At 41.0% G+C, this 13076-nt stretch overlaps 1 protein-coding gene across 1 annotated transcript in view; it reads right to left on the bottom strand.

Moving 5' to 3' along the window:
* NBAS (NBAS subunit of NRZ tethering complex) overlaps window positions 1-7757 on the bottom strand; it is a 334006-nt gene extending 326249 nt beyond the window's left edge. The window contains exons 1-4 of the mRNA XM_047068027.1: window positions 7616-7757; window positions 5246-5300; window positions 3031-3067; window positions 242-319 (exon numbers count right to left, since the gene is read on the bottom strand). Of these exons, the coding sequence (XP_046923983.1) occupies window positions 242-319; window positions 3031-3067; window positions 5246-5300; window positions 7616-7732 (287 nt within the window). The 5' untranslated portion in view covers window positions 7733-7757. The remainder of the gene's footprint in view (window positions 1-241; window positions 320-3030; window positions 3068-5245; window positions 5301-7615) is intronic.
* Between the last annotated feature and the right edge of the window lie 5319 nt (window positions 7758-13076).

The raw sequence follows: 13076 nt of genomic DNA, 5'->3' as shown, positions 1-13076 counted from the left end.
TTATCCAACTTTTGACCTCAAAATTAAACGAGCATAAAAGGTACCAAAGTGTGCACAAAGTGATTCAATACAGTGGAATTCATTGAAGAGACACAAATAATATGTAACAAATAATATGTAAAAGGAATTTATACACAATAAAAAACAAACAAGAATGCAAGACAAAAGGACCCCAATATCCATAACGAAACTGAAGTGCTAACCCCACTAAAGAAAACTGTATCAATTTTTAATACCTTACCTTGCAAGTACCAAATGCCAATGTATCTGTTTATTAACCAAGCGAACCAGTCCATCAGGGAGCAAAAAAGGCACAGGGCTGAAACAACACATTAACCAACTTAAAATCTAATCAGAAAAAATACATATAAGTAGATAAATGTTATAAAAAGCATACAGATCTATATAACAAGAGAGGATTTTTTTTTCCACTAAAATATAAAATTCGAATATGGGCAAACCTAAAACCCAAAGTTACTAATTGCTTATCTGAAACTTCTGACCAGGTACATAACTCTTTTTCCAGAAAAACATGGTGGTATATTCAAAAGTATAAACGTTACAAGCTTTCTAAGGAAAGGTTATGGAGGATGCCAGTAACATAGCAGAGGTGAGCTTGTAAGAAACCTTTCCGTCTATGCTTGCCTAGAAATTCTGACTCAACGGTAACAAATTTCTTAAGAAAGAAAGAGAAATCTCCAAGCACTAGAAATGAAAAGGGAACTTAAAGTTAGAATTGGCTACAGGTATGAAATCAGGAGGGAACACCTGGGACAGAAAATGAGCCGCGGGGCACAGGGAGAACAGGAGTTGGAAGGGAGACTCCTGCGAAGGCCAGCACCCATCAGAGACTGCACGTCACTCGGTGACGGAAGAGCCAGAGCCTCCCAGGGCCCCGGGGGAGGGGGGGAGGGTGTTCTAGAAGCTCATCTCAGTCTAGAATTTGGTCTGTGGGGGCACGGGAATGAACTCCCCTGTGAAAAAACAAAACCCCAAGCCTTTACTACATGCAAGATCAGACCGCAATGTCAAATTCACTCAAGTGGTGCAAGAGTAGCTAAGCGGAAGCTCACACTAACATCATTCATAAAAGACAGGAGGGAAGGATCCACCGCGGGTGCGTGAGCAGATACAACAAAGCAAGAGTGACACAGGAGGAAGTCAAGACAATAGGTGGAAAAGAATAAAGAAAACAAGCTAGTGAAAGAAAAAAAAAAAGAAAAAGAACAAAACAAAAATTGTGTAAAATAGAAAACAAAAAAAGGAGGCTAAAAAGATCTGTAATTAAAATATATCGGTGGGCGCCTGTGTGGCTCAGTCTTTAAACATCTGACTTCTGCTCAGGTCATGATCTCATGGTTTGTGAGTTCAAATCCCACATGGGATGAGCTCAAGCCACTTTTCTCTCTCGCTCTCCTCATTCTCTCTCTCTCTGCCCCTCACTCACTTGCGCCTTCTCTCAAAAAAAAATTTTAAAAAACAAAATAAAATGACAATACTTGTTTTAGATAAATAAATAAAATATGTCAGTAATGGGGCTCCTGGTGGCTTAGAACCCACTTGGGATCCTCTCTATACTTGTCTCTCTGTCCCTCCCCCACTCGCACACACTCTCTCGCTCTCTCTCAAAATAAATAAACTTTAAAACCAGTTAAAAATATATATATACATATATATCAGTACTATATGTTCAGTGTACTCGCATTCATTTCTAAAACACAAAATATTTAATACCATGGTAGTTACAGAAATACCATAACAAAGATAGGAAACACGCATGTGAGTGATAGCATCAACAGATGGAAGAGAAGAATATCCATCCTCTCCAAGGGAAGTGAGGGGTGGGGGCACCTCAAGTTGTAACATTTTGCACAAAGAGAGAGAAGGCTATCTGGAGCAAACAACTGCCTAAATCACATGGAGATATATGTGCCTACACAAGTAGATAATATAATAAACCTGTTATAACTTACAGTATCTATAATTCTGTTTGTAATATTTCATACTTAAAAGAGAAAAAAAAACTTTAAAAGAAAAAGCCACTTGAAACAAATACTGGCCCCAAAACCTTTAGTTTTAACTACCATAAACTGAAAGAGCAAAAACTGAACTTTTTTCAGTTAACTTCACGTTACTTATGAAAGTAACAAAACATATCCTCCGGAAGATTAGACAATCACTTCAAGGTGCACTGGCCTATACTGGATATTTTCTGCCCACACTTCCCAAAGATGTTCAGGACTAGCAAGCTAGATCACCCAGTGAGCTCAGGAAAAAATAGCCTACTTCTAAACTCCTCTCCCATCCTTGCCCCTCCCTCCACTCTCATCTCTTTACCCTATCATACTCCACAGCCCCTAAAAAACAAGATTAAATTTACACACACACACACAAAGCATAAAAACATCAGAGCTAGTCCTAGAGAAGAGCTAAAGGTCTCTATTATCTCTGGAGAGTTTAAGATTAAATGTCCTTAAGGAAAAAAAAATCTGTGTTAAATAAATCTATAAAACAATCCCTATATACCTATCTAAGAGCAGACCTGTATCATTTGTCAGAATGATCATTTGTTTCTTTTAAGGCTGAAAATTTGCACCATTCCTAAAACATCCTTAACACTAAAAAGAACTAAAAAGTCCCCAAGAACAGAAACATAAAGGACCCCCTGCCCCCCCATGCACAGCAACTGAATACTGATCACAAGAGTTGTTGATCCAGTAAAAAACAAAATTGTTCTTAAAAAGATCCCGAAGCTACAGACTCATCATGTGGGCATTCAAGATAAGGCTGAGAATACTCAGAGAAAGCAGAAGTCATCCTGAGATATTCTTAATAAGGACTAAGGAACAAAAATTACCCTAAGTCAACTGAGCTACCTTGTCACTATATCAAATGTTTGAGAAGGTCTATTTTATTCACCGGAATGTCAGCATCTGTATCACAATCTGGGATTCAATTATGAAAACTCAAATCATAAATAAGATAATATTTGTATTTGACATTCATACTATTCTCTGAAGCGACACTCACCTGTACCAGATGTATTGGCGTAAAAATAATAAACGATCTGTAATAAAAATAGCAAAACCAAATATGAATCAGCTATTCTTTAGGAATCACTTTCAAAATAGCTTCATCGACAATAAACCTAAAATATACTGCTGAGTCATTACAAAATATGTAGAACAAAATTCTTAAAATAAGGGAATATAATCTAATATGCACTGTAACTTTTATAAGATCATGTACTTTTTTATATTAAGGCCCAAGTTTTTGTTACTCAAAACTTTGAAGGATTTTCTAACAGTATAAAAAAGTAAAGGTGGTTTGAGATGTAAATTTCACCGAACAGGCTTTAATAAAACCATAAAGTAGAAGTCACAGTAACCACCCTTTAAAACCAAAATATTTGTACAAAAATTAAGATACTATTATATTTTGTAGCAAAGATTTTAAAAAATAATACCTAAAATGCAGAAGTCAAGCAGACACAAATCTCTAACACACTGAAAATAAAGGGACACCTCACTTAAGTCGAGTCAGGAGGCCAGAAGGGAGAGCAGTACCACTTGACATTAACTACAAGAAGAAGCATCAGACCTCAACAGAAGAGTCATCAACAAGAAAATATCCTGTTACAGGCCCCAACAAGGAAGAGCTGTACTGTCACATCGCCAGTAAGAAATCGACTACCTCTGCAATTCGGGCCATGAGAAACCATCATCACCCAGAACTCTTTTCTCCAATGGCTTTTTAGTTCAAAACAACTCCTCACGACTACTTCCTCCTCCAGAAAATAACGTTCCCCTCCTCTGTTGAACTTGGCTGTAGTTTTGCTGTAACTTGCATGTCCTGAATTGCAATTCTGTTATTCCTGAATAAACCCATTTTTACTGGTAAAATAACTGACAGTTTTATTTTTAAGGCTAACTATCCTATTGACAAGTAATGTTTTATATGATCCTATCAAAATGTGTATGTGTGGCAGCACCTGAGTCGCTCAGTAGGTTGAGCGTCCGACTCTGGATTTCGGCTCAGGTCATGATCTCAGTTTGTGAGATCGAGCCCCACATCAGGCTCTGTGCAGACACTGTGGAATCTGCTTGGGCTTCCCTCTTTCTCTGTCTCTCTCTCTCTCTCGCTCTGTCTCTCCACTGCTTACACACACCCCCTTTCTCAAAATAAATAAACATTAAAAAAATTGAAAAAAAATAAAACGTGTATGTGTGTGTGAACATGTAGATGTGTATCAATGAAAAAAGATCTGAAGGGCAACAGGTTTTCTCTGGGTGGTAAAATGAGAAATTGTTCATTTAAGTTTGTCGTTTTCCATATTCTCTAAATTTCTCTAATGAATTTTATCACCTGGGTACATTTTCTAAATTTTCAAAATTTCAAAACATTAGTCACAATGAAAACTGAATATGCTAGCACTTGTATCAGAAAATAATCTTTATCAGGAGATAAAATAGTTAATTTCAAGACTCGACTCCTTTGAAACTGAATCTTCTCTGTGTAAGTAGCTCAAATTCACCAGCATTATGAGGATGAGCTTGGGAGGCAGAAAGACACGCAGTCAAATTCCAAATGAATAATCCTGGGCAAGTTTCCTCATCTAAAAACACGAAGTCATAACAGTACCTACCTTGCTGGTCTGGCAAAGGACTGTATCAATAAATGTACATAAAGTCCCCATAGCACGAGCTTAGCAACAAGTGCTGAAGACTTGCTCTGATACCGTGAGCTCGTATATATATGTAAACTCTGTCAGCAGTTACATGAATGCTCTGGTTGATAAAATATTTAATCTGAAGAACTCTGGCCAGATGTAGCAGAAATATCGTGTAAACCACTTAAAACAGCTGGTCATTGCCTTTTCACTTTCAATGTCTAGACTCTCTGGGACCCATACTGGATTTGACTTTCTTCATTTCTTCTAGAATACATTCATAATGGTTAAAGTTAAGCCATATTTTAGCTCTCAACTGCATTAAAAATGTGTGTATGCACACATATATCGGCATATACACCTATATACCCATATATCATACATAATATGCATACATATAAAAAATTAAATTCAGGTAACATGTATGCTATTCACTTTTATCAGGCTTTCTGTTATAAGTCTAAAGAACATTTTTAAAACTCCTAAAGTTTCAAAAACAATAAAGTTACAAATGAAATGGGAAAAAAATTATCTGCTCTTATCATTATATAGAGAAAAATAAATAAGCTACATTACCTCTAATTGCTTTGGTGATGATAAAGGATGCACCATGTTTTCGGTTGCCTCTAGACTGCAATTGGAAAGAAAAATGTATTACATTTGAGAATTTCCTTGTGATACTTACACAACATGTAAAATTATATTCTTTTGCTAATGCTCAGTACAGGGTACAGCTACCAGTATTTAAAAACTACTATTCAGAGACAAAAGAAGGAAAAGCAGGACTGAAAACGGTGGGAGCAAAACTGAGCACAGTGGAGTTACAGGCATTTGTCAGCACAAACTTTGCTAGGGAATACAAAGATTCAAGATGGAAAGTCAAATACCAAACATCACGTAATTAATTTTTCTTTAACATGTATACATTTTTGAAAGACAGAGACAGAGCATGAGTGGGGGAAGGGCAGAGAGCGAGGGAAACACAGAATCTCAAGCAGGCGCCAGGCTCCAGGCTCTGACTCGTCAGCACAGAGCCCGATGAAGGGCTCAAACCCAGACTGCAAGATCATGACCTGAGCTGAAGTCGGACCTTTAACCAACTGAGCCACCCAAGTGCCCCTCAAACACCAAACAGCAAAACACCAGCCCAAGACCATACTAGTTGCCAGTCCAGCACAGGCTATTTGGGTGGGTTACAGTGGCCTAAAATAAGTTTTGCTTGGAAAAGTGGTCATACGGATTAATAAACTCGTATCTTGGAGGCAAGCTTATTATTTGTTGTAGACCCACAGAGGAAATCCCACTAACACACTGATATCCAATTGCTGTATTAAATAGTTCCTTAAGTGTAGACTAAACCGAGTAGGGTGAACAATCGCAGAAGCAACAAATAATGAATAAAACGCCCTCATGTACTGTTAAGGAAGGAGCAGTAAGGGCAGACAGATAGGTCTTAAAAGCACAGAAAAACGATTCCATTCCACAAACATGAACTGATTATCCGCTTTGCAGTTAAGACACAATTTGGTCCCGGGGAGGGTTACAAAGATGAATCCGATGCAATTGCCCTTCCAAGAGCTTGAAGTTAGACAGCTGAAATCAATAGAACCAAAAAAAAAAAAAAAAAAAAAGTGCTCCGAGGTTTCAATGTAAGCTGATACTGTGCTTCTTTTTTTAATCAATTTAAAATGTTAAGCACTCTGAAACATTCCTGTAATTAACCAGCGGGTGCTACGCAGTGAAAACCAGTATTTGTTCAACCAATAGCAGCAGCAACAACATCCTAGCTGCAGGACCTACAATATTCACTTTGTTCAAGACAAACATAAACTAAGTAAATACTGTACTCGAAAAACAGTAGTATGTATGCAGATCTCTGCCAGCCTAAAAAATACATTATTCAAGACAAGCAGAAACTGCAAGGGGGAAGGAGGTTAAAGAAAAACTACAAACTTTATAGGAAAATGAGTAGTTTCTCCAGTAAAGAAACACCCAGGAAAGATGTGAAAAAAGAATTCATATGGTGGGACTGCCTGATTTTAATAGAAGTCCTTTTGGCCCTTGCTGCATCCTGTGAGTCGAAAACAATGACTGGCACAAGTTAGGCACTCAAAAAATGTGTTGAATAAATGTGGGTTCCTGGCCCCTACTATTCACCGTGCGCTGAGAGGCCCCTCTCTACGGAATGACCGCAGACCCTAAGGTCCAGTGCAGGTTACCAACCTCTAGAACCCCTTCTTTAGCAGGAAACCTAACTGCGGATCAGCACCTCCTCACTTTTCCCTCTGGCAGCATTCTGTTCACACCACCAGCACAGCGCAATTACGCTAAGTGATGAAAAATGTTTACTGGACTAGCCCCAGTCTAGACTGCAGGCACCATAAAAGTTATTCACCTTCCTATGCCCAGCGCCCAACACGGTATTTGGGACACGGACGGACATACAAGCACACTAAATGCTTCTTTACTGAAGTACACAAGAATGGGCGCAATTCAGCCCCAAGGAGTAAAGGTTTCAGTGGCGGCCCTCCAGCTGCTGAGATGACTGTAGGGTCCTAGAAAGTTCTCCCGCTGCAGATGAGGCTCAGCCCTGGTCAGCTCCTGCCTCGCCTTCCTGAAAGGACCACCCAGAGTCCAGACAGCAGAAGGACCCTGGAGTCCCAACGCTGTGCCTCCCCTCCAAATACAATGAAACTGAGACCCAGAGCCCGAGGTTCTATCCCGACAACAGAATTGGGAGCCCAGGAGGGATCTCAGGTACCCCTGCTTTAGCGGAACCAGACCCCAGCTAGCCCGCGGTGCCGTTGCCAAGGCGACGGTACAAGCGGCGGAACCTTGCTCCCCCTCCCACCCAGCTCCACTCCCCTACGTGGCTCTAGTTTACGTGGCTCTGCCCGGACAGCGTCCGCGCCATGCTGGCCGCAGCTCTGGAGGGGCCTGGTTCACCTGCACTTCTGTCTCCGAGGGCCACTCGGTGTTGACCAACAAGTCATAGAGAATCGTCTCCTCCTCAGCCTCCGCGGTGCCTGGATTCACCGCCGGCGCTGACTCGGAGGCCGCCATGTTCGCAGGGCAACTGAGCCACCGGGACAGGGCCACTACGGCATCCCGCCAAGGACAAGCTTCCTGCACCGCGGCTGCTTAAGACTCCCTGGGAGGGGTGGAGTTAGCTGGGCGTGGAGCTGGGCGTGGAAAGGAAGTGCTAGATTAACCCTTTAATGAATAGGAAGGACGGTGACTTTGGCTTGTCTGGAGTACGATTTAGGTCCTGGTCCCGGTGCACTGCTTGTTTATTAATCTGCGTCAGATGCGCCAAGTCTGAGCCCCTCGTATCCAGCCAGCTTCTATAAAACAAAAATGGTGAAAATATCTCCCTAAGATGCTAACATTCATTCGTGTATTTGTTGGCAAATGCACAGAAAGAGTGCAAACTGTTTTTTTTTAATAAACACCAAAAATGATGCAAGTCGGTAGATACTAAGCCAATGATTGCTGTCAGACGAATAATGCTATAGGAGCTCAGAAAAGGCAACAAAGTTCAGAGAGTCTGGAGCGGCTTCCCGGAGGAAGTGGAGCTTGTCCTGGGTCTTTAATATTAGGCAGAATTAAGAAGGTTTGGGGAGAGCGTCTCAAGCAAGCGGAAATGGGATGGGCAAAGACAGGCAGAAAAATATACAGTTGAAAGAGCACAGGCAGCTGAATAGAGCCCAAGTGAGAAAAGGGCATGGAGGCAAGAAACTGGCAATAATACATTGAGAACCTACTTGGAGGGAGCTAAAATGCCAGCCTCATTTGTTCATTTATTCATTTAACAAGTGCCTCTATGTGGAAAGCCCTGTACTTGAAAGCAGAGCTTATTGTAAACCTAATGAATGTACAGTGTGCAAGGAATTAGCCTGTCTCACATTCAAAAGAAACACAAATACTGAACATTTCCTGCAGGAATTAAATTGCACAATATCCATCAAGATGCGTTAGGCAATAATGCAATTAAAAGCCTCAGCTGGGAAGCCTAGGCCTCCCATTTATTTCCAAGTTAAATGACCTTAAAGCCTGCCCTATTTCACCTACCAGCTCCCCTTGCCTCTCATCTCCTCTCCTGCTCCTCCCCCCTCCTCCCACCACCTTCAGCCACAGGGGCCTTACTCCTTCTGAACACGCCAGGCACATTTCCCCTTCAGGGACTTTACATGGGCTGTCCCCTCTATTTAGAAGGTTTTCTCCCAGATATTTGTCTGTGTCTCTCCCTTATTTCTAAGTTTTTGCTCATATGTCACCTTATCTCTGAAGCCTATTCTGATTGCTTGTTTTTAAATTTGCAACCACCTGCTCTGAACTGTAGCTCTCCCTTAACCTTCTCTGCTTTTTTCCGTAACACTTACCACCCAAAACGCTATATACTGTATGTTTTATTGTATTTATTGTCTGTCCCCATTCACTAAAATGTAGACTCCGCCATAACAGAGTGCACTACTATATGCATACAGATGTTAAAATGGAAAAAACTCAGCTTTTCACTTGTGTAGGGAAAATCCAGTTCTTCCCTACTACGTGTGTCTTCCCTGCGAGCCTCCTACTCACACACAACACTTCTGGTTACTAAATGTGCAGAGGTTTTTCCCCACACCATCAAGCAATTCTCAGACCAGCAAAGTCTCCAAGAATTCAACACTATCAAACCAGAGATAGAATCAGATTCCACGGGTTAAGGGCTCAATCTCACAAGACTTACCCCTGTCCAACACACACACACACACACACACACACACACACTCCCAAACATACACTTCAGATGCCAGTTGCAAGCCCAAGGTATCACCTGTGCTTCTGTGTAAGTACTGCATGCTAACCAATTATGCCATTGGAGCACCTTATCACTTGTGCTTCTGACCAACCAGCTATAGATCAGAGATTCCAAAGACACCTCCCCCACCTCAGGTCCAATTAATTTGCTAGAGCAATTCCCAGAACTCAGGAAAACACCTCAGTTTACCAGATTGTTGAAGCATATGATAAAGGATACAGATGAACAGCCAGATGAAGAGACACATAGGGCGAGATCTCAGAGGGTTCTGAGTGCAGGAGCTTCTGTTCCCTGGAGTTGGGGTACATCACCGCCCCCCCCAGTGTGGTTGTATTCATCAGCCTGGAAACTCTCCAATCCCCTGACTACTGAGATTTTTATAGAGGTTTCCTCATGAGGCATGATCAATTATTAATTCGATTCAATTTCCGGCTCCTCTCCTCTCTCTGAAGAATGGAGGATGGGGCCGAAAATTCCAAGTTTCTAATCATAGCTTGGTCTTTCTCGTGACCAGCTGCCATTGAGGAGTCATCCAGGGGCCCACTCAGACTTACTTTCGTTAGAACAAAAGACACTCCTCGTGCTCTTATCACTTAGGAATTTACAAAGTTTTAGGAGCCCTGGATTAGGGACAGAGTGAAAGACAAATATTAGAACAAGAGATACTCCTAGTATTATCATTTAAGAAATTATAAGGATGTTAGGAGCTCTGTGCTAGGAACCAGGGGCAGAGATCAATACATGTATTTTCTATCATCTCACACACACTATATACATCCCTGCCACATCCCCCAGAATATATTAACAGCACCTGGCACAGAGCGCAAGACAAAATACATATTACTTGTTGAATAAATGAAAAACTTCCCCCCAAACCTTTTTTTATATGTTGTTTCCCCCTAAGTACTTTTCTTCAGAGCAGCAGACACCAGACATGTGCATGCAGATGTTGTATGCAATAGAATACAAAGGGGTAGGAGCTCCATTTATTCAGAACACACAGTGAGGGTGGTCCCTGAACTTGCACGGCCTCGGTCCTGCCCTCTCCCAAGTCTGCGCACCAGGGCTATCCACTCCTCCCTATCTAATCCGAGTATTTTGGAAAGAGAATGAGATTGCTTTCTGTTTCATCCATGCCCTTCATGACCTCCACCTGATCAAGCACACAAGCAGCCAGGGGGCTCCTGGCCAAGCTGACACAGGTGCTTCCTTCTCAGCTGGTGTGTGAAGAGAACAAGTGCAAACATATCACCAAGAAAATGTGTTTCTTTTGGCATCATCGCACTGTATTAATTGCATTATCCATCGTCACCCCGACCCCACTTGCCCGAGCTTATACAACAGAACAGGAAACATAAGGCCATGCCTAAGTGATCCATGCAAGCCTCTATTCTGAAGAAACAAAGAGCATGGGCTGAAACTACATTATTTGACTGTACATTTAACTCGGAGCAATTTCCAGAGGGGAAATTCCACTCCCAGAGATGCTCTGAGCAGATAGATAGGCAGGTTATGAAGCCCTCTTCATCACTATTTAATATCTGGAAAAGCCCAGGAAAGAGAAGGTGAGGTGACCACTAAAAGGAAAGAAAATGGAAAGAATATGTCCTGTATGTCCTGAGAAGAGCTCCAAGTGTAGAGCATCAGACACTGGGGTGGACAGGAAAGGCAGAGAAGTGATCAAAGTTCAAATCAAAGTTCAGCTGAGTCTAAGGATCAGGATGATTTAAGACAGATGGAGGGCTCAAGCCGAATTGCTAATTGATTTTCAGTAACTGTCTGGTTAGTTGTCCAAACTGAGACACTTTGAGAATGAAAAGATATGATTTTAATAATTCTATTAGGAAAATAGGCATGAAACAGGACTGTCCTGGGCAAACTAAGAGGATGGGCACACTAATTTAGAGCAAGAGAGTTGTGATAGAGTGAAGAGGGTGTGTGTATTTCATAAGTACAGCAAGACTCTTTTCCTGATTCTCTTAGTGTGACTGATGTAGTGACAGCAACCATTCTTTTTTTTTTTAATTTTAGTTAACCTATGGTATGGTATTGGTTTCAGGAGTAGAATTCAGTGGTTCATTATTTACATTCAACACCCAGTGCTCATCATAACAAGTGCCCTTCTTAATCCCCGTCACCCATCTAGCCCATCCTTCTCCCTCCTCCCTCCATCAAACCTCATTTTGTTCTCCACCTTTAAGAGTCTCTTGTTAGTTTCCCTTCCTCCTCTTACCCCTCTTCCCATATGTTTTGTTTCTTAAATTCCGCATATGAGTGAAATCATGTGGTATTTGTCTTTCTCTGATTGACTCTTTTCATTTAGCATATAATACATTCTAGCTCCACCCACATTGTTGCAAATAGCAAGATTTCATTCTTTTTGATCGCCGAGTAATATAATATTCCATTGTGTGTGTGTGTGTGTGTGTGTGTGTGTGTGTGTGTGTGTATCACCTCCTCTTTATCCATTCATCAGTCAATGGACATTTAGTCTCTCTCCATAGTTTGGCTATTATTGATAATGCTGCTATATACTGCTATATACATTGGGGTGCATGTACCCCTTTGAATCTGTATTTTTGTATCATTGAGGTAAATACCTAATAATGCAATTGCTGGATAGTAGGGTAGTTCTATTTTTAGTTTGTCGAGGAACCGCCATACTGTTCTCCAGAACATCTGCCCAGCTTTTAGCTTTTGGATAATTGTTTCAATTGCTCTCCCTTCACTCAAGTCATGTAATTCTAGTGGGGCTGCCAATCCCCAAACTCTGCCTCTTCAATCCATATCTCAGAGAGCCCCATTCCTCTGACCTCAAGCATTGGGTGGAGAATTCTTCCCTGGGATGGATGGATGGATGGATGGATGGATGGAAGGAAGGAAGGATTTAAAATGGAAATGGAGGAAAAAGCACCTTTCTTTTTTGGATCACAGAGTTTGAAGGACACAAATTGGGAGTTTTAGCAGTCATCTTACCACACACAAAACCCTATCTGCATGGAAAGACAATGAAGCCAATGAGAATGAAAAAAAAAAAAAAACACAAAACAGAGAGACAAAGACTTCATTTGATATTAACATGCCTGAAACAAGTGACATCTGTGTACTCCTGTCTTCCTAACTAAGTGAGCCAGTGCATTCGTCTTAAGTTAATTTGAGTTGAATTTCAACACATTAAAATCACGTCTTTCAACATTTCTACCAACTGAACTTGCAGATTTATCTAATTTAGAATCTATATTTACTATATAGATATCTGCAATGCTGCTTCTGAGTTATTAATAATATATAAATGGTATTACTGCATGAATACATTGATAGTATTCATGGCTTATAAAACTCTCATCCTCATGAAAAACTGAAGCTCAGAGCAATTCTAGATCACAACAGATCCAAAATTCAAACACACTTCATCAGGTCTTGATCCTGCGCACTTTTCCCCACACCATAGCACATCACCCAGGGTATAGATGGAGCCCTTAGATGGTTGAAAGTGGAAATGCGTTGTTTTGGTTGACAAGTACTAACATGTGGAATGGGAATATTGTCAACCTGTTGTGTCGCTAGGGAAAGTAAATATATTATTAGACTTTGTTTGCCAAA

Source organism: Lynx rufus, unplaced genomic scaffold (genome assembly GCF_022079265.1).
Source record: "Lynx rufus isolate CCGP_SWC_20201006 ecotype Redwood Valley unplaced genomic scaffold, mLynRuf1.p SCAF_8, whole genome shotgun sequence".
Lineage (NCBI taxonomy): Eukaryota > Metazoa > Chordata > Mammalia > Carnivora > Felidae > Lynx > Lynx rufus.
The sequence above is the reverse complement of the archived record's forward strand: the minus strand, read 5'-3'. Positions and strand labels throughout refer to the sequence as shown.